Here is a 25,175-nt window from a genome sequence, read left to right as displayed (position 1 = left end):
AATAAAATAAAATTAAATTAAAAATTACAAATAAAAAAAAAAAAAAATTGTGTCCCTCTGTTGGAACCACACCTCTGAAGGGTCATAGAAAAGGAAAATTATGAGGTATTTCATCAGGGGCATTTGATTTCCTACCCGGTGTCAGCTCTGGAGACTGCTGCCTAGGTAACAAGAGAAACTTTTAGGTCCTAGGGGCTATTAGAGGTTTTATTTTCCTTTATTGTATACTTTTTTGCTAATGGAATAGGAAAACTCCTATGGACAACTGCTTCTAGCTGGGATGCCAATGTCACTCCAGTGTTACCAAAATAAAAAACTCATCAATACAAAATACAAACACAGTGTACATGCTGCAGTCTAGAAGTATTCTACTGCCACATAACTGCATATAATCACATACGTTTGAAGAAAGTTTTTGCATAACACAAATATTTCCTTTAGAAAATAAATACTTCCCTTCATCACCAAAGGTGATTGTCAAAACCATCCCCTGCTCACTTACCTAAGATTTGGATTATACATCGAATTCATTTTGATCTCTCTATTCAGGCAGTTCCCGCTGTTCCAGTGGCCGTTCAGACTTATCACCAGGACCCCAGAGCCACCCTTACCTCTTGTTAGCATCTAAAGGCCAGGAGCCATACTTCAGTCCACAGAGGACGTGCTCCACACTGATTTATACCGGTAATTTCCTACACATCTTCAGAGAAAATGGCTTGTACACTATTTCCCATGCTTAAGATAATATTACTGTCTCAATAAACAAAATAAAACAACAACAAAAAAAAGAAATGGTTTTCCCTATTGCCATTGTGATGCTTAACACTGGACCCTCATCTGCCTGCACTGGCCTGGCTTCATTTTCTCACGAGTTCCATTTTGTCCTGGCCAGTTCTGCTATCATTTCTTGCCAAAGCAGTAGATAAGGTCAGCACATGTGTACAAATACTTGGCATAAAGCCCCAAGCAGTTTTCTTGGGATTGGTATTCAGCTGAGCCACAAGGATCTTAAATGCCTGGTGTGCTGCTTGGGTTGAAGGATAAAAGGAAGATCCAGGGAGAAGAGCTCAGAGATTTCTGAGCCAGAAACCCAATCCTCCGGGTGCAGGCTGGCTTTCCTTTGTATCTGAAATCCGACCAGGGTGCTGCCAGGCTACTTCTCATTCAGAACTATTTTTAAGGCGCCCATACATTCCATAGCACATACTCTACACACCGCTCTCAACAGACGCGAGCCTCTCAGCAGATTTGATGGGAACTGTGGGAGCAAAGTCAGGGACAAATCCAGTCCACAGCCTGAGGGTCTTGCCGGTATCTGCTGAGATGAATGCGCAACAGGAGTATCTGTCCTTCTGAAATCTGGTTTTGTTTGGAGCACTTAATTTCTGTGTGGGCACATTAGTGAGTGCTGGGTTCTGACTTCTGCTTTCTCTGGCTGTGACTGCTTTTAAGAAGGCTGGGCCCAGCTGTCCCAGTGCCTCTAGGCTGAGTGTGTGGTCCAGCGAGCCGCAGCCCCCCTACATGGCAAGGGTGCGTGCCCGTTGCTGAAGACGTCAGAGTCGGAGAATGCAGTCTTTCTTCTTCCCTGTCTTCTTGTTGTTATTGCTGCTGCTGCTGCTAGCTGTACTTTTAACCTGGCCAAATACCCAAATCTTCCAAAGTAAGAAATTACTTTCTTATTTTGGAATATGAAGTCTAAAGATGCATAAGGCAAAAAACATAGAAGCAACGCACGAATGGAACTTGAGAAGCTGATCCTTTCTAAAACCTGCAGCTTAAATGCAGAAAGTTGTTCCTTAGCCTCTGCTGTTAATCCTAGGTGTCCTATCCACCTCACCTGAGGAACTTGGAGCAAAGAGCTAAAGGAAACTCACACACGTACAGGCATAGCTGGTGTGAGGTCAAAATTAGGTTGTTTACAGGGCAAGGTAAGAGGGAGTACAGAGAACGGCCAGCAGCACACACGGCTTCATCCTCGGTGCCCATGTCTGCATGCCTTCTCTGGGAAAGGAGTCCTTCCGCTGGGCGATGCTTCCACACAGGCAGCTCCGCTGCTTCTGTGCCCCACTAGTTTATGGAAGCTCTGTGTGCCCCGCTAGTTTATGGAAGCTCTGTGTACTGGTTCTGTTATAGCCTCAGAGGAAAGCAACTGTTTGCAATGAATTCAGGAACGTTTTACTTTGAAGGATTTTAACAGTTCTCCCTAGAATGGGACTTACACAATTCTTTACCACAATGTAATATTCAAACAGCCAACTAGTAAGGCTGTCTGAGTGACATCACACCAGGACCGAGGCAGACATCTGTGCTGATCCAGCAGCTTCCCGAGACTGCAAGGGCTCCTGTGTGGCTCTTCTATTTGAAAACCCTACGGGGCACAGCTCTACTCTGACACACACGGGGTCACCACGAGTGGGCCCAACGCCAAGGCAAGCGGTATAGTAAAAAGAAAAACTAAAAATATGTCCAAGTGGCCCTAGAATATGTTTTACTTTTTAAAAAAGTATTTTAAAATATAATGTGTGTTTGAATATATAATTGAATTTTCTCTCCTGTGTGGAATGCCTTAGTGAATAAAAAAGTCAGCACAAAGAATGCCTGACTCCTAATTAATGCTACTTCCCCTTCCAGGCAACGATGCTCCCCAAACCTCGCCTTTACTATGAGGTTTTCTTTTTTCACTTTCTCATTAACAACTACAAAATTAAAGGAAACTAGACAGAGGTTTAAAAGAAGAAACATCCCATAGCAAGAGAGCTGGCCGTACAATTTGTCCCCATGGACAGTGGGGACCTTGTTGGTGTGTGCGGGCACAGCGGAGACCAGTGCTGACCACCCGCTGCCACTACAGAGTGACTTTCTGCCTTACGGGGGGGCAGAGCATTGAGCCAGGCCGTGGAGACTGCTCTGGACCCAGTTCTGTCACCAGCCAGCTGTGGGGCTTACTGCCCAGTCAGTCTGCGTCTCAGGCCTCACCTTTGCAGAGTGTGGGGATTACTGTAAAGATCTGATGTTCCTCCTTAGCTATCCTGTTCAATGACCCTGTGCTGCCATACGGCACCAACTGTGCTAATTCACCTCTTGTTGTTATTGTTAGCTGCTGTGGAGTCAAACTCATGCACAACAGAACAAAGACTGCCCAGTCCTTCGCCATCCCCTTGATCAACTGTGGATCAGACCTTAGAAAGGAGATCACCAGGCCTTTCTTCCCAGTCCATCTTAGTCTGGAAGCTTCCCTGAAACCTGTTCAGCATCCCAGCAACATGCAAGCCTCTGCTGATAGGTGGGTGGTTGCTATGCATGAGATGCACTGGCTGGGAATCAAACCTGGGACTCCCGTGTGGAAGGCAAGAATTCTAGCACTGAACTACCAATCCACCTCTTAGGGAGGTTCCTCTTCCCACAATATTCAGTTCCATTCAACTAAGTATTGTTCTCTCCCCAAATCACTGCCGGCTGCTGAAGCTATGCAATACGTTCATGTCTGTGGCAAGCAATGGGAATGCTTATCCTTGCCCCAGGTTAAATACCCAGGATCTGGGAAGAACCCGGGGGTTGAGAGTTTGACTAAACAGGTTGAGGGCACGTGCCATGCCCTGAATGACAATGCACATGGGAAGGAAGCTGCAGTTCCTGGAAAACGTGTAGCAAAGAGCAGAGAAGCTGCGTTGGAGCCGTGATTCTGGTACAGGACCAGGAACCACTCCGTGGAAAATGAGAAAGGGCCACGGTGGGAACGGCACATTGGTCCCATGACTTGGGAGAGCCTGTGACACCCTTTCTCTCTTGGTGGGCTTCAGTGGCAGGATGTTTTGTCTAATCTTCACTGTTCATCATACTTAACATTTACACAGCATTTAGCACTTTAAAAAGCACTTTCAAATTCAACAGCTCATTTGCTCTGAGAATCATCTACGCTTAACTGTAAGGCAGGCCAGGGTATTATTTTTCCTCTCATTTTACAGATGAGAAAACAGAAGCCAGAGTCTTACGACTTGTCTGAAAAACAGGGCTTGTAATGGACCCAGCTGGGCCAGCCCTGGTGCGAGATGCCCACACCCGTGCTGATTCCACTGCAGTGCAGTGCCTTCACGAGCAGGAGTGGGGTGGCATGATGTTAACTGAAGGGTGGCAAATACCTCTTCCTGAGGCTTCCATCCTGGAGATGGATCATCCAAGCCACCTGAAATGTGCATAACTGAATCTGCTACCACCCAAGCAACCAGCATTCGCAGAGGAAGACGCTGTGTGGAGCCTGGGCGAATCAAAGGTGCTTACTGTGAAGCTTCCATGGAGTGAGGAGACACGCCCACCCAACAAACCCATAGGGAAAATGGTTCTGCAAACTTTTCTTCCTCTATAAAACCTAAGAACACCTCACCTGCACCTTTGGAGCGAAAACAGTGACACCGCTATGCTGAAATACACATCTAATTCCATGTCCACCGGTATAGTTCAGAAAACATTTTAAAAAATGACAAATGCGTCTTCTGGGGACCACAAGCTCCCAAGGGGCTTACTCTTTTAAGATTCCAGTCTAACCGGAGGGCCGGGGACTGCCCAGGGCAGCTCTTCCAATGCCTGGGATCATACAGTCATCTGAAAACAAGGCCCCGCTGTGGGCTCGGCCCTCCCGCGTGTGGGATGTCTGCTGGCCACACCTCTGGTGTTCCACTTCCTGTCCTCTCAGCGTGGACCTGGAGACCACCTTCTCGGGCGTGCCAGGCCTCTGCCTACCCAGGTAAAGCAGGATGGTGGGACTGCCAGGATTGTTTCTGGATACTTTTCTTGCTTCCACCTAAGCTTTCTTGGGGGCAGTTTTAATGTGATTTTATGCCTAATTGTACAGGTCGAGATGTGACATACCTTCTCCCAGGACAAGGAGGAAAAGCCCCAAATGAGAGACACTGACCCTGATGTCTGGGCAAGGCCGCAGCCCCACAGCCCCAGATCTGGCAGTGGGCCTGCATGCTAACCAGGTCGTCAGCAGCAAACTAAGGAAACAGCGCAAGTGCTGCCCTACTCCAGGGCCTGGCTTTTTGCTGAGCGAGTTCTATTCTGTTCTTAGTTGTCAGATTGCCATGTCTTCCTCATCCCTGCCCTTCCAGAGCGCCTAGCATGCCTCGGAACCAAGTCTGAACGTCCTCACTGGGCCCGAGAAGCCAGGGATCTTTGTCAGTATCTTAGAGGAGTTAGCGTCCTTTTCTAATCTAGAATATGCTGTTCTACAACTGCCAGTACCCGGGCTTGACCACCAGCATCAGCGTGCTGGGAGCGCCCCTCGGAGCATCTGCCTTTGGGTCCCGGGCGGAATTACTTCCACCCAACAGCTTTCCTTCACAGGGCTGCTGACAACTGTTTCATAACAGTGGCAGTGTCTGTGGTGGCTGGAGCGTTATTTACATGGGTTACTATGGCGACAGAGACTGACAAAGATCCCACGAGTGGACTGCCCCGACTATGCCCACTGCCAGAAATACTGTCATCAGTTGAGACGCAGAGGGACAGGTGAAAAGGAAAATCCTAGAAAAACAGTGCCTGGTTTTCCTCCCCACGATCCCTATGAAGCCAGTTAACGCTCACCCGCTGGTCTCCTATTCCTAAAACATGTCCAGGCTGACGGGCCTGCAGACACAGGTTACGGTAGGAGGGCTGCACTGAGCCATGGCTTCTGGCTGACAGAGGTGCTGGCAGCCTGCCCACATCTGCCCCATTAGACCGTCCAGTTCCAGTTGCCTGTGATGGGTCTGGAGCCCAGGGACCTGCCACCCAAATCCGGGTCCTCCTGTTATTTTCCCTTACGCCCCCACAGCAGCTGGCCTTGTTCCTGGAGCAGAACCTTCACGAGACAGCAAAAGAAGGGCTGGGGGTCAGGGCTGGAGGCTGGTCAGTGGGCTGGCCGGCACTCACCTCCAGGCTTAGACAGCTCTTGTCTGTGGGCCTGCAGCGGCTGGCATCCCCGTCGGCTCTGCGGTGCAGCTCTGGGCCGTCTCGAAGGCGCAGGTCCCCTTGTTCCTCCCCGTGGTCCTGGCCGAGCTGCCACTCCATCTGATCTCTCAGTTTGTACTGTTAGGTGCATGGGAGGGATTTTTTTTTTTGACATTGGTTAACAACCCCACAACATGTTTAATCTGTTCCTTTTTTTTTTTTTTTTTTTTTTTTTTTTTTTAATTTTAAACAAAAACAAAGGGCCAGAGGGTAGGAAGGGGGAGGATAAAAAAAACAAAAATGGGTAAGGTACACGACTGAAGAAACTACCAGACGAAGAAAAGCATGAACAGAAAAACCAACTTAAACACAGTGGCATGAGAGAGTGAAAAGAACAGAACCAAAATGAGGATGAGCAAAATGAAGGGCCGAAACATCTGAAAAGCAAAAAGAGAAAGAGGGAAAAAGAATGCAAAACACTCGTTATGAGGCGCATGCAATGAGGGCGCATGAATCAGAAAACCAATCGCAAGCATACTACCCATGAAGGATACGGAAACAAGGCTCTCCTTCCTTCCTGTGGGCCGAGCAGCAAAAGCCAAAATCCAGGGCGGCCGCTGGGTCATGCACCCGAGGGTGATGTGCAGAAGGCAGTCCTCATGGCCTCTCCACTCCTCCTCACCGCTCGGAGGGCAGGAGCAGGAGCGGCCCGTCGGCAAGCTCTTCCATCAAAACCCTCCTTCTCTCGGGACTTGCTCCTCTCCCCCATTCTGGCTTATCCTCAGTGGGAGCGGACGGGCCTGGGCTGCCCAGGGCCCTTCAGAACTGTGCCTTGTCCCTTGTGGTAATAAGACCCAAGTAGGGGTTCCAGTGCTCATTGGCAAGTCTGCTATATTATCCTGACTGTGAAATGAGTTTGTACTTGGTTTTAAATTCCTCGTTGCTTCTTCACCAGGTAGCTGGCTGTCTGACACAGCAAAAAAGAGCAACAATAGACTGCGTCGATCCCTACTGCTTCCATTGGGATTAGCCTTGTGTCCTGAAAAGACCTCTAGATCAAGGGCTGTAGCCCAGTTGAAAGTAAGACAGAAAAAGGTAAAAAGAAACAAGAAAACAAGAGAACTGAAAAAAAAAAAAAAAGAAAAGAAAGAAAGAAAAAAGAAACCCAACCAGCAGAAAGGCTTGGGCTGACACTGTGGGCTTTAGCACAAGGCAGGCTGAAATCATAACCAAGCAGCTGTGAGCAGGGTGAGCTCTAGCACAGCAATGCCAGCCAGCAGGAGGAAGAGCAGGGCAGAGCGGGAAGGCAAGCCCAGGAGCCCCCTTACCTGCAAGTCTGCCACCAGCTCCTTCCCCAGGTTCCCAATGGGGGAGTCCCGGGACATGGAGGTCACAGTGGACAGGAAGCTAGAAGACTCAGTGAGGTGGGGCAAGGGGGCCAGGTCTTCCAGGTGCTCCCTCAGGCTGTCCCCAATGCGGTTCACCTGCTCCAGGAAGGCCTGCAGCTCCTTCCTGAAAGCCTTCATCTTGGAGTTGATGGTGCCCAGCAGCTCGGGCTCCTCCCAGCCACCCTGGACACCAGGCTCGGTGGCCTCGCAGATCAGGCCATCGGTGTCGGTAATGAGGCGCTCCACCGTGCGCCCAAGCCGCTCCGCCTCCTGCTTTATGTTCGCTAGGCACTCGGAGTCCTCTGGGGCCCGCGTGAGCGCGGTGGGGCACGACTCGCTAGCCTCGGAGGCCTTCCCGCTCCCAAAGCCTGACGTCTTCTCGAAGGTCTCCTCCGAGTCGCTCTCTCCTCCGATGGGGCCCTCCCTCTTGGGCTGGGGCAGTCGGCCTTCCTCCCCGTCACTCTCCTTCTTGCCCACGTCACTCTCGGCATCACTGTCCCGGGGGCTCGGGGCGCGCAGCCCCAGGTGCGCGGCCAGGTCGTTGCGCTGCACGCTGGACAGCAGCACGCGGTTCTCGTACTGCAGCTTCAGCACCTTGCCGCTCAGCTCGCTGACCTGCAGCCGCGCCGCCTTGAGCTCCTCCTGCAGCGGGAGGCCCGCGCCCCCGTCCAGCCAGTCGGGCTCCGGCCGCGGCTCCAACTTGAACTTGCTCAGCTCGTGGGTCAGCTGCCGGTTGTGTTCCTCCACCTCGGAGATGGACCTCCTGAGCAGCTCCGCTTCCTCCTCCACAAACTGGAGGTGTCGGCGCAGCTCCGACGAGGACTCGGCCGAGTCGGCGAAGGGTGAGGTAGGAATGCTTGAGGGGTGGTCCCTGCTCACACACTCATGCTGGCCCCTCGCGGCCTCCATCTCGGCCTTGAGGCCTCGGTTCTCCACCTCCAGTTCGACGATCTTGCGGCCCAGGATGTTGGCTTCCTCCTCCACCAGCTTCAGCCGCAGCTTTAGCTCGGCCTCCCTAGTGCTGGGCGGCCCGCCCGCCTCCCCGGTTGGGAGCGGGCTGTCCACGTCGCCATAGAGGGCCTTGTACTTCTGCAGCTCCTGCTCCAGCTCGTCCTTCTCCCTCCCCAGCTTGGCCATCTTTCTGCGCATCAGGGAGGCTTCCTCTTTGGCAAACTGAAGCTGGCACTTCAGATCAGCACTGTCGTCCTGCGGGGAAAGCACAGCCCAAGAGAAGATGATTTGAAAATAGCACGTCAGTGTTTCTGATGATTTCCCTTGCACCTCTCCCGGACACACACACATACACACACACACACACACACACAAACCCTGACACTCTTTCTGTTGGTGCTGCTGAGTTACATGTAGAAAGGAGCTGGGACAAAGCACGGGAAGCTGGGGGCTTTGTGGCGGGGACACACTCCATGCCTACTGCTTCTGTGCTTTGTCACAGAAACAAAAGACACCAAAAATTAGTTTAGAAAAAAAATGCACATTAAAAACCATTACACAAGTTATGAGTGAAGGAGAAAATTAAATGAGGTCCCAACACCCATCCATAATGTGGGGATCCTAATTACTGTGTAGGTTCAACCTGGTGACCTGTCAGCATCAGTAAAAGAGACAGCAGAACCCTTTGCCAAAGCTTCTTGTTGTTAGGTGCCGTTGAGTTGGTTCCAACTCAGAGCAACCCCGTGTACAACAGAACAAAACGCTGCCCGTTCCTGTGCCATCCTCACAATCATTGCTATGCTTGAGCCCATCATTGCAGCCCCTGTGTCACTCCATCTCATGGAGGGTCTTCCTCTCTGTCGCTGACCCTCACTTTACCAAGCATGATGTCCTTCTCCAGGGACTGGTCCCTCCTGACAACATGTCCAAAGTACGTGATACAAAGTCTCACCATCCTCACATCCAAGGAGCATTCTGGCTGTACTTCTTCCAAGACAGATTTGTTCCTTCTTCTGGTATATTCAATATGCTTCGCCAACGCCATAATTCAAAGCAATCAATTCTTCTCCGGTCTTCCTTACTCATTGTCTAGCTTTTGCATGCATATGAGGTGACTGAAAATATCATGGCTTGGGTCAGGCACACCTTAGTCCTCAAAGTGACATCTTTGCTTCTGAACACTTTAAAGAGGTCTTTTGCAGCAGATCTGCCCGATGCAATACGAAGCTGGGTGCAGACAAATGGGAAAGCCGTTGCTGTTTCTAGCCTGTGGCCACTTACTCCCTCTGGAGCACAGAGTCCTCACTCAAACTGGCCAGCAGCCCACAAAGCAATCTAGGATGGGCGGTGTCAGGTGACCCTGAATCGCAGCCCAGCTTTCCACAGATTTGTTGAGGTACCTGAGCTAAGTCAATTCACCTCTCTCCCTCCTAGCTCTCCATCCCCAACTTACCACAAGGATATGAGGACAAAAAACGAGGTGAGATGTAGGAGTGTGCTTGGGAGGTGGAGCCGCTGAGAACCACCAGCTCTGACGGTGTGGCACGTGGGGCCCTAAACCTAAGCGCTGAGGACTCACAACCTTTTGCCTCACAAGTATGACTTCTGAGGCTGTGGTTCCGGTCCTTTCCCATCAGTCACTGTAACACAGCAGGAAATTAAGCTCAGAATCCCAAGGCTAGGAGTTCAGTGTCTGATCTTCTGAGAAGTGGTTCTCATCAGAATACAGAGGATTCTGGAGGGTCACTGAAGCACAGACCCTCTGCTAGTAAAAGCCCACGCCTCTCAGCTATGGTCCAAGAGGCATTTTTTAACAGATTGGAAGGCCGACTTTACACTGTCAATACAGGTCTCAATGCTCTGAGCTGTCTGAACTCTCTGTTTTGGTCTTACACAAATATTTTACTACTCACGCTCAGTGAGTGGGGAAAATGACCAATGTCACAAATCATTCCTGCTGGACTGGCTAGCAGAAGCTTCAAAAGGCTGTCATGGGGACAAAGACTGCACAAAGGCTCCCCTCCCCAGAGAAACACATCAACAGCACACTCTGCAGCGTTCCAACCCCGTCAGTCCCCGGAGAGGAAAGACATGTTGAACTGGGCTCTCCAGGCTGTCAGCCAGTCTCCAGAGGACGTCAGCTCTCCCGGGAGAGGACGTGATTGTCAGATGATTGCTTGTGCTCCACAGTCTGGTCTGAGACTCAGTGCAGCTTTCACACTTGTTCTTGCAGCATGCACCATTGGGCGGGAAGATAGAGAAAAGTCCTCTCTCAGAGCCTCCCAACTCTTCACCTTCCACCCTGCCTTGACCTCTCCTCCCTCACCGAAAACTGATGGAAGGGGAACAAAACAAACAAAATGACGTTGACAAGACTCAAGGAGCAATCTAAGACCAACCATGAAGCTGGTCCCCAAGGCAGGCACGCCCTGGCACCAAGGTTACTGTGAAGGTAAATGGTCAATCACCACTCCAGCACCTGGGATGGACTTTCTTCTTAATACTGGGGAAAGGAGCAGGAGCTCTGCCTTTTTCTCTCTGTGCCTTAGGGGAGTAATACGTGTCATTGGTAAGCAGTTAAGTGTCTTCACATTCTAAGAACTTATCACATTAAAGATTTTGTTTGGCTTTGGTTAGGAAGACAGGAAAACAGTGTCTGTGACTAAGCGGAAGTAAGTCTGCCTGCCTGAGTCAAAACTCAAGAGCAAAATGTGCTATCGTCATGGCTGTGAGGGTCAGGGTCCACTTTCAAAGAGCCTACACAGAGCAGATGGTCTGTAGAGACACACATCATGCTTCATCCTAACACTAAAGGAAAACCATGCTGGCGTGTATGTTGATTGGTTCATTCATTCAGTAAATACTTAGATTATCTACTGTAGACAGAAATTGGCATGTTACTTTTAAACAACCCCAGCTTCCTAGAACTTTCAAAAGCAGAACAATCAAAAGCACTTTTATTTTCTGTTAAAGGTAAGATTTGCAAGAAATCCAAAAACCACAGACAATTCTCCATTGTTCACAAGAAGTCTGGAGTTTAAATTAAGCTGAAATATTTATTAGTGGAGACAGATTTTTAATCCTTTATAAATGAATTCCTTTGGGAATTAAATGCTTGGGGCAGGAAGGCAGAAGGGTCCCCAGCCCCATCACTAACTCTACAGCCATGGTTTATCCACCGTCTAAAATCTCCTAAGCGATCTGACCAACACTTCTGAAGCAGGGAAATGCGTTTTCATGTCTGAGAATGGCAGCAGGAACCCCTGACCAGAACATTCTCCAGCTGCAGGGAAACGGCTCCCCCCTCTGCCCACCTCAAGCCTGGGACACCAACGGCAGACAAGGTGTGGCAGTGGACACTTGCAAATGGAGAGGCTGGTGACCAGGTGATGGCCAGGGCAGGGGAAGTGGAGACAAGGGGCAGCAGCTTTCTACTGAGACCGAGAGTCCTCCTAGTACCTGGAGTCTCAAGCAGAGAGTCTCAGGTGACTTCTCCTGAGGGTCTTCCCCCACAAGTGGAACTGAGCAATCTGGGCAGAGGTAGGATCTGAGAGGCACGTGGAACCTGAGCCTTCCCCAGGGCTCTGACCACTCGGGAGGTTATATGTATTCATCTCCACCCCTTAAACAGACAAACGATCCGAAACAGCCCCCAAGTCACCTAGATTTCTGGAAACCTTAAATGTCGTGCCTACTCCCCGCTCCCACACACACACAACCAGACAACTTGATTTGTCTCAATTTACTTAACTGCCAAAAGGGGCAGTTACAGAAGCAGGATTCCACGACACACCCTAAGGAGTGACTGATTTGTACATTACCTAAGGACTGATAACATGTCCAAAAATGCTTCTTGTTCCTTACAGACAGAGACTACGCAAACACCAGGAACTCTAACACAGGACTGAAGCATGTCCGCATTTCTGCTCAGCACCCAAGCACAACTAGTCCTGCCACCAAGACTAAAGCACCTTCGGAAAGAAAGACAATCTTTGAGCCCAGGGAGTCTGCGTCTCCTTACCAAAGGGTCAGACTTGGTCCATCCGTGGAGAGGCCTGACAGCAGGGCAGGGGCACTTCGGGACTCGCTGTGGGGAGATGGTGGCTACAGGGAAGCCACTCCTTCTCTTCAGACAGGAGAATCACAGCCTCGCTCAAATAGTAGGTGGCTGGATACCCACCTTATCTTGTAATTACAAACTTCCAAAACTCTGCCAAGATTCTAGGGGAAGGGTCTAACCTCTAGTCACCAGGCTGTATCCTAAGCTTAAGAATATCAAGCTCTGGTTTCCAGAGATCAGAGAGCTCCAGGAACACAGGATGAGAGCAGAAGGTCAAGTCAGCTTTCCACATGAACGCTCCCTTTTGCAGGCAGAGAATACAAGCATGGTATGGAGGGGAGGACACACAGGACTGCCATCACCACCACCGGCAGCTGGAAAAGGCCTTGCCAAGCAACAGAAATATATCAGTGTTGAATATATTCTTTTGCTTGCAAGTCTGCTGCCTAACCAGCACCCCAAGCAGGTGGGCTGCTCTTGTTCCTACCTTGCGCTGGGGCACCAGTTTCCTTTGAGCTTTGGCTGCAGACCTGCTGGTCCCAAGGCGCTCCACTCCACCGTTCTGCTGAACAGAAACTCCCCCTCTCAATAACACCGCAGACAGAGCGGAGCAACCTAAACCCTCCCCCTCCACGGTGCACTTCCAGAGCCTTAGGGGCGAGGCTTAGGTCAGCCTGTTCCACCCACTAACAGGTGAATGAGACCCCAGGCTGTGCACTCCCCAACGGGGCACTCTGTAAAGAAAAGGTCTTCACGGATGAAGAATAAATGGAAAGGAAGCATGCTCTGAGCCGAGGAAGGTTTCAGCACCCTGCAGTGGGACGGCAGATTGTATTTTCCCCGGTATAGGTGATTCCAGATGAGATTTGGGGAGTAGAGGGGGTGTCAGAAAAACAGCAGAGAGGGTGTAAGAAAAAGTTAATCTTGGCATTCCTGCGGGGGCAGTGCATGTGGAGAATGGAGAGCCAGAGTTCACCAGGGGGCCAGGGTGGCACCGGGGGGGCCGGGGCGGCTCCAGGACTTAGGGAGGCTCTCTAATCACCACTTGCTCATATCCCAGTATAGCCTTTGTTCTCTCTACCACCTAATACTCGCAGCAATTTACAAAAAAAAGGCAGAAAGGAATCCAGTAAAACAACTTTTCAGAAAAGCTAAGAAAAGTTCTGAAGAGCAAACATGAGTTCAGAGAAAGGGCTGAGATTTTACCATCTTCCAGGTGGAATCTTTTACTTCAAAACAAAAAACAAAAAACAATTTAAGACACTGTTCAGCATGTCCATTAAAAAGAGGCCAACCCTGGAGACAACGCCCTGTGAACGGCCACCAATACAGCGGCTGTGTCACCTTACTGGGTGAATGGCTGTGGAGGCCAATACACTTTTTAGCAGTTAAGTCCTCCTGGCAGACCCACGAACTGCATCTCATTACGTTTTACACAGAGCCAGTTTGTTTCTATTTTCTTGAAGAAAATCATCAGTTTATCACTGCCAGAAAGGGGGTTTGGAAGGAAACTTTTCATTCAATGGAGTTTTCTAAAGAGTCCAAATTTTTTGGCAGGTCCTGTTTCTTTTGACTCTTTTAAAGGCAAAGTTAAAACTTTTTGAGAAAATTCAAGATGAGGTGATTTTTCCCATTGTTGGTGTTGCCGTGTGCCATTGAGTCAATTCCAACTCACAGCAACCCCATATGACAGAACCCATTAGGGGACATGAAACCTCTGCTTACCTGGTTCAGAGTTTTCTTTTCTTTGTGCACTTCCCGACTGCCTCTCCTTTTCAGGGAACTCTGAAATAGATCCAAGCAACACTGTGTTACTGAGAGCCAGGCACCTGGTCAACTCTCATCACCGTTTGGGTATACACAATGGATGGAGGTGCTTTCCTTCGCTGGAATCGAGAAGCAATTTAGGGTCAACGTTCACATGCAGTTGAATAAGTTTGGTGAGGTCCTCAAATCTTAAGAGGCTTTAAAACTTATTGCACTTGGGGGATTCTTCAATTATTCATGTTTAATGAAAAAGAAGGGTGGTTTGGATAACTTAGCACAGTACAGAGAGGACGAGAAGAATAGAAAGGTAGGAGTTTTGGACATAGACATGCAATATGTCTAGAGCTGTTTACCTTCCTAATTATGTTTTGTTTGGGCTAATATCAAAATTCACTGATGCTTCCTGGTGCCTACAGGTACAAGGCCAGATGAAAGAGTGGTAAGAAAGGCAGAATGGTGGCCCATGTTTATGGAGAAAACCTAATTTAGGCTGCAAAACTCTCCAAGAATAAAAGCAAAACAAAGCAAAGCAGGTGCTGTCAAGCAGATTCCAACTCACGGCAACCCCGTGTATGTCAGAGTAGAACCGTGCCCCATGCGGTTTTCAACGGCTGGTTTCTTGGCGGTGCCTCTAGGTGGGCTCAAACCGCCAGCCTTTCGGTTAGCAGCCAAGCGCGTTAACTGTTTGCACCCCCAGGGAATCCTCTCCACAAACAGCCCGCTCTAATCCATGATTAAAGCTCAGCGGTATCACAGTGTCCGTACCTGTGTGAGTTGGCTGTGGCTGTGGTCTGCAATGGGCGGGGTCCTGACTAGTTGATACGCATCACAGATGCACCTTAGCTGCTCTAAACAAGAAATTGCAAGTGTGTCTCAAATATAAACATGAATATTAATAAATGGGCCAAGTGTTGTCTGAAACAGAATTACAGGAAGCCAAGATATCTCCCACTAAGGTAAAGTGTGAAGACAGAAAGAAATGACCAGAGGAAGAGAGAGAAGCATCCTAGGGGAAGAAAGGGGATTTGAGACCTGAAAAGATTAAGTGAACCCTGAGAGGGGTGGAAGAAAGTCTGAAAAGTAAAGTTTTGCTGGACATCACTCTGATCTTGGCACCTCCAGAGGTAGGAGGGTTTTATCCCTGACCACCACCGCTCCCTCCTACGTCAGCCTCCGTCCTGGCGTGCTGACCTTGGGCCCCCAGCACGGCATCGTGAGGCAGGGGCAGGGCCCTGATCCTTGTCTCACTCCTCCACTCCTCCTCCATACAAACCAGTCTGGAAAGGAGGCTCCTGTGCAAATCACTTACATCGCAGTTAGAATTTAAGTTAATCAAGTAAGTTAACCATTTGCATTTTAAGCTTTTCACTCTCAGAATGCCAGGCCTTGCCACTTATTGAAGGGATTTCAGATTAAGCAACAATTAAAATCTGTTTTGGTAGTTGTTAGTTGTTGTCAAGTTGACACCTAACTCATGGCAACCTCATGCACAGTGAAATGCTGCCAGGTCCTGCGTCATCCCTGTGATCAGTAAGGGATTGGACGGCTGTGTCCATAGGGCTTTCAGTGATTGATTTTCAGAAGTAGATTGTTAAGCCCTTCCTCCCAGTCCAGCTTAGTCTGGAAGCTCCACTGAAACCTGTTCAGCATCATAGCAAAACGCAAGCCTCCACTGACACATGGGTCTCCCATAGGCAAGAATTCTACCACTGACCACTACTGTCTTAGTACTTAAAATCTAGCTGCCCTTTGGCCCCTAGCAGGCTGGAGGCCTGGGTATCTGGGAAAAAAATAGGTAACTGAGAGTAGGCCCTCTGGGCAAGGAGATGGAGAAGGCTGTAGAATCAGCAAGGTATGTCAGGCGTTCCCTGGTCAACAAAGAGGGCGGTGGTAGCTTGCTGCCAAACTCCAGCTGCAGAAGTGGCTTCAAGAATCAAAGGGCGAAGGATTCTAGACAGCCTTTTTGGTGAAAGCAAGGTCAAACTACAGAAACTGTCTCCTCCATTAGGTAAAGTCAAGAGTGGCTTCAGAATAGCTTGGGTTTTCCATCACAGAGAGCAGGTCTTCCACAAGTCCTCTGCTGCAGTGAGGGAGTTTCCTTCCCTTGAGTGAGCGGATAGAGATGAACATTTGTGATGATTCACTACAGGGAGGAGTTACAGAAAAGAGGTAGGGAGGAAAGCTGCTCCCCAAGGCTTCACAATCAAGGACTGGATTCTGGGGCGGTGCTACAACCAGAACTGGCACACCTCATCGCTTTCTCCTGAGGAATGGAAAACAGATGCTGTCCACGGGGGAGGTAAACCAGGATCCAGGAGTGAGGCAAAAGTCAAAAGTGGGAACAGACGTTTCTGTCAAGCTCTGCCCACTGGCGGGTTGCTGCATTTCAATGAGGGAGAAACGAGTGCCCCCCGTGTGAGCCTAGGAGGTGGGGGGGCAGGAGCCCGTGCCTGGGTCCTCAAGACTCGTCTGACGCGTCTCCCCCTCGCCAGCTGTTCTAATAACTGTAACCCTTCTAAGGAATCACCAAATATGTGGGGAGCCACGGGACCCCCAATGCAGATCCCATTCAAAATGAAAAACATTTCCAAGATTAAAGTTAGTAAGAAATTTGCAGGACCAATGTGAAAGAAACCATAAAACTTTGGCGAAAGGTATAAAAGAATGCTTAATGCAGCCTGTTGGGAAGACCCTATGTTGTGAAGATGTTGCATTTCTCCCAAATCATTTTATAAGTAAAATGCAATTTTAGTCAAATCTCCCCATATACACACACATATTTTTTTTTTGTGTGTGTGTGTGTGTGTGTGTGTGTGTGTGTGTGTGTGTGTGTGTATGAGATAAGAGGAAGGAAGGATTTGAAAAAAAGATTACAAAATTTATCTAGAACAAGGGTTGGCAAACTATGGCCCTCAAGACAAATCAACCCACTGCCTGTTTTGTAAATAAAGTTTTATTGGCACACAGCCTTTCTGACTATTATCTATGGCTGCTCTGCACTACTAGAGTAGAGCAGAGTAGTTGTCATAGAAACCCTACGGCCCACAAAGCCTGAAATATTTACTCCCTGGCCCTTCACAGAAAGTTTGCTGACCCCCAATCTAGAAAAATTGGTGAAAACAGCCAAGAACACTCTGTAAAGGAAGAATAATGAAGAGAGGCGTGTGCATTAGATATAAAAATACAATCAGGTTTGTTGCTGCTGCAAGAATAGACAGATCAAAGGTTCAGAAATAGATTCGAGAGTATACAAGATTTTAACAATTGATACAGGTAGCATTTTAAACCAGTAGGGAAAGAATGGGCTATTCTGGTATATGTTGGTGGAACAATTAGCTAATACAGGAAAAGAAAAAAAAATAGTGAGATCCATATACCAAATATCTAAATAAATCCCAGATGAACTAAAAATTTACTTGCAAAAAATTGTAAAGGATCTAGAAAGAAACAGATGAATTTCCATTTGTTTTGGGGGCGTGGCCTTTATAAACACAGAAATGTCTGCAGAAGAGGCTGGCAGATTGGTAAGATTTCAAATTTTTTATATAAAAAAAAAGCGCTTATCATATTAAAAGGTAAATGACAAACTGGAGAAAAGATTTTTCTTACATATGACAGACAAAAGAGTAACATGTTGCAAATCAGCAGGGAAACCACCTTCAGGAGAAAATAAACACACAGCCAATAAACGTGGGTAAAACCAAAAAACAAAACCAAACCATTGCCGTCGAGTCGATTCTGACTCCCAGCGACCCTACAGCACAGAGGAGAACTGCCCCACAGGGTTTCCAAGGGGCGGCTGGTGGATTCCAACTGCTGACCTTTTGGTTAGCAGCCTAGCTCTTAACCACTGTGCCGCCAGGGCTCCAAACATGATTGCTAGTCATTAAAACGGCGAGAGATCGTTTTCTCATTTGTATGACCTGTGTCAAAAGCGTACAGGGCACTGGGCAAGTACACACAGCAGCAGGAAGGCAATGTGGCCTTAAAATGTATATGCTGTGACCCAGTAGTTGCACCTCCAGGAGCATACCTAAGGGAGCACGCAGACAGGAGCAGAGACTGACGTGTGAGGATGCTCGACACAGTGCCTGCTACAGCAGTAACGAATGCTATGGAGGTATTAAAATGACGTTTTTGAGGAATAGGTAAGGATGCAGGAAATGTTCACAACACGGGTCACAAACAGCATGTATTTTGTGATCCCAGTTTTGTTAAAATATATATATGTGTGTCTATATATATATATATGGAGCCCTGGTGGCGCAGTGATTAAGAGTTTGGCTGCTAACCTAAAGGTTGGCAGTTCGAATCCACCCGTCACTTCTTGGAAACCCTATGGGGACAGTTCTGCTTTGTCCTATAGGGTTGCTATGAGTCAGAATCGACTCGATGGCAACGGGTATATATGCATACATGTGTGTATTCTAGAAAAGTGGACTAGAGGAATATATCACAAAACGTTAACAGTGATAATCATCGGGTGATAGAACGATGGGCGATCTTTAGTTTTTCTTCTTCGTGGCTTTCCAGTCTCCAAATTTCCTACAGCGAGTACTATTCCTTTTAGTTAAATTGAAATTTTTACTCTTTTCTAGGCAGAGTGCAGTGGTGCTTCATCAGAAGTTACTCGCCTGTCCATTTCGGCTTCCCTCCTTGGGTCTCTGCCATGAGATGAGACTTTTTTTTTTTTTTATTGTTGTGCCTTACATGAAAGTTTACAATTCAAAGTAGTCTTTCATACAAAAATCTACACATACATTGTTATGTGACCCTGGTTGCTCTCCCTATAGAGTGACAGCACACCCCTCCTTTCCACCCCGGATTTACCGTGTCCATTCAACCAGCTCCTGACCCTCTCTGCCTTCTCATCTCGCCTCCAGACCGGAGCTACCCATTTAGTCTCTTGTATCTACTTGAGCTAAAAAGCACACTCTTCACGAGTATAACTTTATGGCCCATAGTCCAGTCTAATCTTTGTCTGAAAAGTTGGCTTCAGGAATGGTTTTAGTTTGGGGCCAACAGAGAGTCCGGGGGCCATGTCTTCTGGGGTCCCTCCAGTCTCAGGCAAACCATTAAGTCTGGTCTTTTTCCTAGAATTTGAGTTCTGCACCCCACTTTTCTCGTGCTCTGTCAGGGACTCTCTGTTGTGTTCTCTGTCGGGGTGGTCATTGTGGTAGCTGGGCACCATCTAGTTCTTCTGGGAGATGAGATCCTGTTTTGATAGGCCTGGCCCTCCAGGTATAACATGCACTTATATGGTTGACCAGGAAGCCCCCTGAGGGTTGGGGGAGCAGGCAGGTATCCAGCAACACCACAGGTCCTTGGACACACGGCCCCCTGCAAAGGAGGAGCCACAAAGGGCAGGCTACCAGCAGGGGGCGCATCGTCTCTCACTGGCTCACCTGCAGAGTATGGGGTACTCTGGGCACATGGCTCAGGGACCCTAGGTGCAAGACAAGCTGTGTGAGCATGACCCATGCCCAGCTCTCTCCTGTGGATGCGTCACAGTCCCCGTGGAGAGTCTCTTCCAAGAAATAATTATGAGAAAGGGTAAATGTAGACAACCAAATAAACGGAGCGCAGAATAGGGGAACTGCCGGCTGATTAATGCTACTCTCGCTTTTCAGTCTGGTCAACTGCCAACAAATCAGCTCTAAGTTCCTACTGAAAAGGAAAAAAATAGTCAGTGTGTGAGTCTAATTTGAATCCATCTAAGGCTGATGCATTTGCTGACTAATAAATGTGATGAAGTAAAATACAAAGTTAGGCAATTATTTGGACTTTCATGTCAATTCTTAATGTTTCCTATTTTAAGTTAGCCTGCGCCTTCCAAGTAATTTCAGAAAAAACTGACACACTCTCAACTGCTGAAATGTTTCAGAGACAGACTGGGCTTAAAATTTATGTTGGTAGTAAAGGAGGAAATACAAATCAACCCATTGCCGTCGAGTCCGTTCTGACTCACAGTGACCCTCTAGGACAGAGGAGAATGTCCCACAGGATTTGCAAGGCTGTGATCTTCACGGAAGTAGACTGCCACATCTTCCTCCCTTGGAGTGGCTCACAGGTTTGAACCTTTCGATTAGCAGCTGAGCACTTTAACCACTTGGCTACCAGGACTCCTTCAAATACAAATTCCCATACCCATTGCCATCGAGTGGATTCCGACTCATAGCAATCACGTAGGACAGAGCAGAACTGCTCCACAGAGTTTCCAAGGAGTGCCTGGTGGATTCGAACTGCCGACCTTTATGGTTAGCAGCCAAACTCTTAACCACTACGCCACCAGGGTTTCCAAATACAAATCAGGAAACTGCAAATTATGATTCAGGATGGGGAAGTAGGGATAGACGTAGGCAAATGATTCTTAGAATTTTCACAGATTTCTTTATTATTTAGAAAGTTGATTTTGGGCTGAGTTACAACACACAGTTAGATAATCAGATTTAGAAAATGAAGGTATATAGGTCTTTTTCCTTTTAGGAGAAAGTCATCAAGATTCTTTGGCCCATATTAAAGTTTACTGAAATGTTAGGAGATTCGAAGGATAAGAACTGTGAGTTTCTCCCTCAAACTAGAAGCACTGGGTCTTGGCTGGAATGCCTCCTCCCCTTCCTCCTCTGCACACATCCCTTTAAAGGACCTTCCTGTAAACCGCTGCCAGGGAGACTGATGCCCTTCACTCCACACCCCTGTAAGTCTGCCACTGCACACGGCTGCACTGCAGGACCCTGATACACAGAACCCCCCCACCTCGGATTCAGTGGGAAACCCTCCATAACCGCAGTGGGAACAAACTTTTCTTCCCTGTTGAGGAAGACAGCGATGGTGTTCACGACTACCATTTGTTAGCACTTAACTAACGCAAGGCGCAATGCTAAACTCTTTGTCTAAACTCCTGGTGACCTCTTGTACAGCAGAACAAAACGCTCCCTGGTTTTGTGCCATCTTCACAATCATTGGTGTGCTCGAGTCCATTGTTGCAGCCCTATGTATTCTGCGTGTCTTCCAACCTAGGTGCTCATCTTCAGCACTGTATCGGACAGTGTTCTGTTGTGATTCACATGGTCTTCATTGGCTAATTTTCAGAAGCAGGTGACCAGGCCTTTCTTCCTAGTCTGTCTTAACCTGGAAGCTCTGCTGCATCTGTCCACAGTGCATGACCCTGCTGGTATTTGAAATATTGAGGGTATAGCCTCCAGTATGATAGTAACATGCAAGCCAGTACAGTGCAACAAACCGACAGACAGAGGGGAGAAACTCTTTCTTTACACATCTTTAGTTCTGATAAGAGCCCTGAGAAGCATCTATTACTATCGCTAGTTAACAGACAAAAAAACGAAAACATAGAAGTCAGAAGCCAGGTAACATTTCAAGGTCCCCCAACTTGGTGATGGATTCAAACCGGCATCCACTCCAGAGCTGAGGCCTGTCACCGCCCACCTGCCCACAAGGCTGCTGGCCCGGACTTCCACAGCCCTATCTCCAAAAGTTAGGGTGCTTTTCTTTTTGTTTTCTCTCGGTTTCTGAGCCCCGAAGTGCTGAGTTTTCTTATCCAAAGAGTCTCTGCCTTTCTTCAGCAATATAGCTGATGCCTATGATAGGAATGGTTGCAAATTACTGTCTTCACAAAGTACCTCAGAGCTATGAACTAATATTTGTTGGCACTAAAGTGATTTTGAAAAGATCTGAGGCTGCAGACAGAATGAGTCCTTATTTGGAAGAATAAGACAGAAAACTATTACCAGAGGACAAAATACCATCAAGTAAATGAGGAGAAAAGAAGGAAAGTTATCTTGAGAGACTTTGGCTGAAGAAAGGTGCAGCCATAAAAGCAACAGGCAGCTCTAGACTCCCTGCTGCCAAGATGGAGAGGAAAGGCAAAAAGGGTAACAGACCCTTCACAACCACGTTGTCTGGGGCACAGGCCCACGGGGACATCGGAGACCTGCAGCACCCCCAACAGCGGTAACAAGGATGCATCACTGACATGCAAATCTGGCATCCATTTGCTTTGAAATATGGTGTGGTTGATTCATTTGAAAACCTGACAGACGTACCTTGAAGCCTAGTTAGTGAAATCACGGGGAACCCTCAACGAGATGAACTGAAACAATAGCTTCAACAATGGACTCAGCCGTATCAAGGATCATGGAGATGGCGCAGAACCAGGTAACATTCTGTTCCGTTATACATGGGGCCCATGAGTCAGAGGCAACTCCACAGCAACCAATGACGTTACTGGAAAATTGCTGGCCCAAACTCAGGTTGGTGTAAAGATGCGACTAAAGATGATAAAGTAAAACTGTAATTATCGTTAATATGCAAAAAAGAAAAATTGAAAATCATGACCATCACAAGACCATAATGATGAGTGCACCAAAACCACAATGTTCTTCCCCAATATTTCAGCACTCTCCACTCTGCGTGTGCACATACGTGCAGGCACGCAGCAAGAGCACCAAGCAGGATACCAAATAGCACGCTGGAATCCATGTTTTAGAGCCCCTACTGACTGACTTCGTAGGGATACCGAAGTGCTCTTGGACACTCATAAAGTTAAAAATGTACAGGAATGCATGCTATCTGCCTGTCAGAGCTGGAGATATGGTTTGTATTTTTTAAAAAACAATCCGGTCGTGGCCCACTCCTGGTCTACTGGCAGGAAATATACGAGCCCATCTAGAGAAGCAAATTACTTCCTAGTCTAATGAAATAATACAAAAGAGTGAGAAGTATTTTAAAAAATAAGACAAAACCAAACATTATACTAATAGATGATATATACAATGTTGCCCTCTTGGAGAAAAATGTGGAAAAGAACTTAAAAAGTCCAGACTTCCTGGACCCGTTGAGACTAGAGGACTCCCCGAAACGATTGTCCTGAGATACTCCACAAACCTTAAACCAAAACTACCTACTGATGTCACCTTGTAGCTAAACAACAGATGGGCTCATAAAGTAAACAAACATTACCAGTGAGCACTGCACGCCTTTAAACAATCATCTGTATGAGACCAAATGATCACTAATTACTCTAAAGCAAAGATGAAAGGCTAAGGGGACAGGGAAGCCAGATTACTGAAAGTGAAGCGTCCAGAAGGGAATTAATGAGAATGCTGACACATTGTAAAAACTGTAAGCAATGTCACTGAACAGGCTGTGCCGTAATTGTTAAATAGGAACCTCATTTGCTACGTGAACTTTCACCAAAAACACAAAATAAAATTGAAAGAAGAAACGCTGTTGTCTTTTCAGAGAAAATGAATCACTCGTTTTTCTTCACATGTATCTCACATGAGAAAACATTTACTACGTTATTTTCTAGGCTTCAAGTAAGAGAGTATACAAACGAGTTCTGAGTGACTTCTGACCCTGATTCATAGTGATCTTCCTTCGCACCCTTCAGACCCTCCAATGTGACTTTGAACATCACTTAAATAAGGGCACACTGTTATGCTGGTAAGATGCACACATTTGTCAAAACTGGGTGTTATGGATTGAACTGTGTCCCCCAAAAATGTGTGTCAACTTGGCTAGGCCATAATTCCCAGTATTGTGTGGTTGTCCTCCATTTTGTGATATGATGTGATTTTCCTATGGTTGTAAATCCCACCTCTGTGATGTTAATGAGGCAGGACACAATCTACAGGATTAGGTTCTATCTTGAGTCAATCTCTTTTGAGATATAAAAGAGAGAAGCTAGCAGAGAGGAGAAGGACCTCATACCACCAAGAAAGAAGAGCAGGGAGCAGACTGTGACCTTTGTGCCCTGGGTGCCTGCATTGAGAAGCCCCTAGACCAGGGGAAGATTGATGACAAGGACCTTACCCCAGAGTCGACAGAGACAGAAAGATTTCCCCTGGAGCTGGCACCCTGAATTCAGACTTCTAGCCTCCTAAACTGTGAGAGAATAAATTTCTCTTTGTTAAAGCCATCCACTTGTGGTATTTCTGTTATAGCAGCACTAGATAACTTAAGACACTGGGCAAGATAGACTTAAAAGCTGTATATTTCGGTATACGTAAATTAACTCAAAAAAGAAAACAAATATTAAGCTCTAGTTAACGATGTGCATTTAGGGGGAAGTGAATTGGTACCTGTAATTTACTTTCAAGTACATCAAAAAATAAGATGGGCTAACAGATAAATAGATGGACGACTAGATACAGTGTGGTAAAATGTTAGTACGAATCTAAGTGGGGATGTTAGCTACAAAAACTCTTTCAGCTTTGCTGTATCTTTGAAAATTTTCATAATAAAATATTGGGAAGTATCATGGTTTGAATTATGTCCCCCCAAAAATGTGTATAACAATTTGGCTGGGCCATGATTCTCAGAATTGTGTGGTTGGCCTACATTTTGTGATTGTAATTTTATGTTAAAAAGGATTAGGGTAGGATTGTTAGTTAATACCACCCTTACCCAGGTCACATCCCTGATCCAATGTAAATGGAGTTTCTCTAGGATGTGGCCTGCACCACCTTTTACCTTACAAGAGATAAAAGTGAAGCAAGAAGAGAATGGGGGACCTCATACCATCAAGAAAGCAGTGCCAGGAACAGAGTGCGTCCTCTGGACCAGGGTCCCTGCACCGAGAAGCTCCTAGTCTGGGGGAACACCGAACAGAAGAAGGCCAACAGAGAGAAAGCCTTCCCCTGGAGCTGACACCCTGAATTTGGACTTTTAGCCTACTTTACTGTGAGGAAATAAACTTATCTTTGTTAAAACCATCCACTTGGGGGTATTTCTGTTATAGCAGCACTAGGTGACTAAGACAGGAAGAAAAAACACGCACGTAAGTTTTGAATTTCAATGAAAACATTTACTATACTATTGGACAGCTATTAAAATTATGCTTACTAAAAATTTTAATGACATAGATGTTTTTCACAAGACACCAATCTTTTTTAAAATGCAAGATAAAAACTAGATAGTTAATATAATCTCAACAAGGTAAGAAATTTTTGTATTTAAAGTGTTTGAAAACAAATACAGTAAAATGGCAACAGGTCTTATCAATTAGTATTTGAATTATGGGTAACTTAATTTTCTTCTTTATAGGTTTTTGTATTCCC

The 25,175-nt window shown here is 47.2% G+C and overlaps 1 protein-coding gene across 1 annotated transcript in view; it reads right to left on the bottom strand.

Moving 5' to 3' along the window:
- The window catches only part of MTCL1 (microtubule crosslinking factor 1), a 161,141-nt gene that overhangs the window by 65,322 nt on the left and 70,644 nt on the right, over window positions 1-25,175 (bottom strand). The window contains 3 exon segments of the mRNA XM_023740062.1: window positions 5,907-6,066; window positions 7,257-8,522; window positions 14,053-14,112. Of these exon segments, the coding sequence (XP_023595830.1) occupies window positions 5,907-6,066; window positions 7,257-8,522; window positions 14,053-14,112 (1,486 nt within the window).

This window comes from Trichechus manatus, unplaced genomic scaffold (assembly GCF_000243295.1).
Source record: "Trichechus manatus latirostris isolate Lorelei unplaced genomic scaffold, TriManLat1.0 scaffold00146, whole genome shotgun sequence".
Classification (NCBI taxonomy): domain Eukaryota; kingdom Metazoa; phylum Chordata; class Mammalia; order Sirenia; family Trichechidae; genus Trichechus; species Trichechus manatus.
Note: the sequence above shows the minus strand (reverse complement) of the source record. Positions and strands in the feature narration are given on the sequence as shown.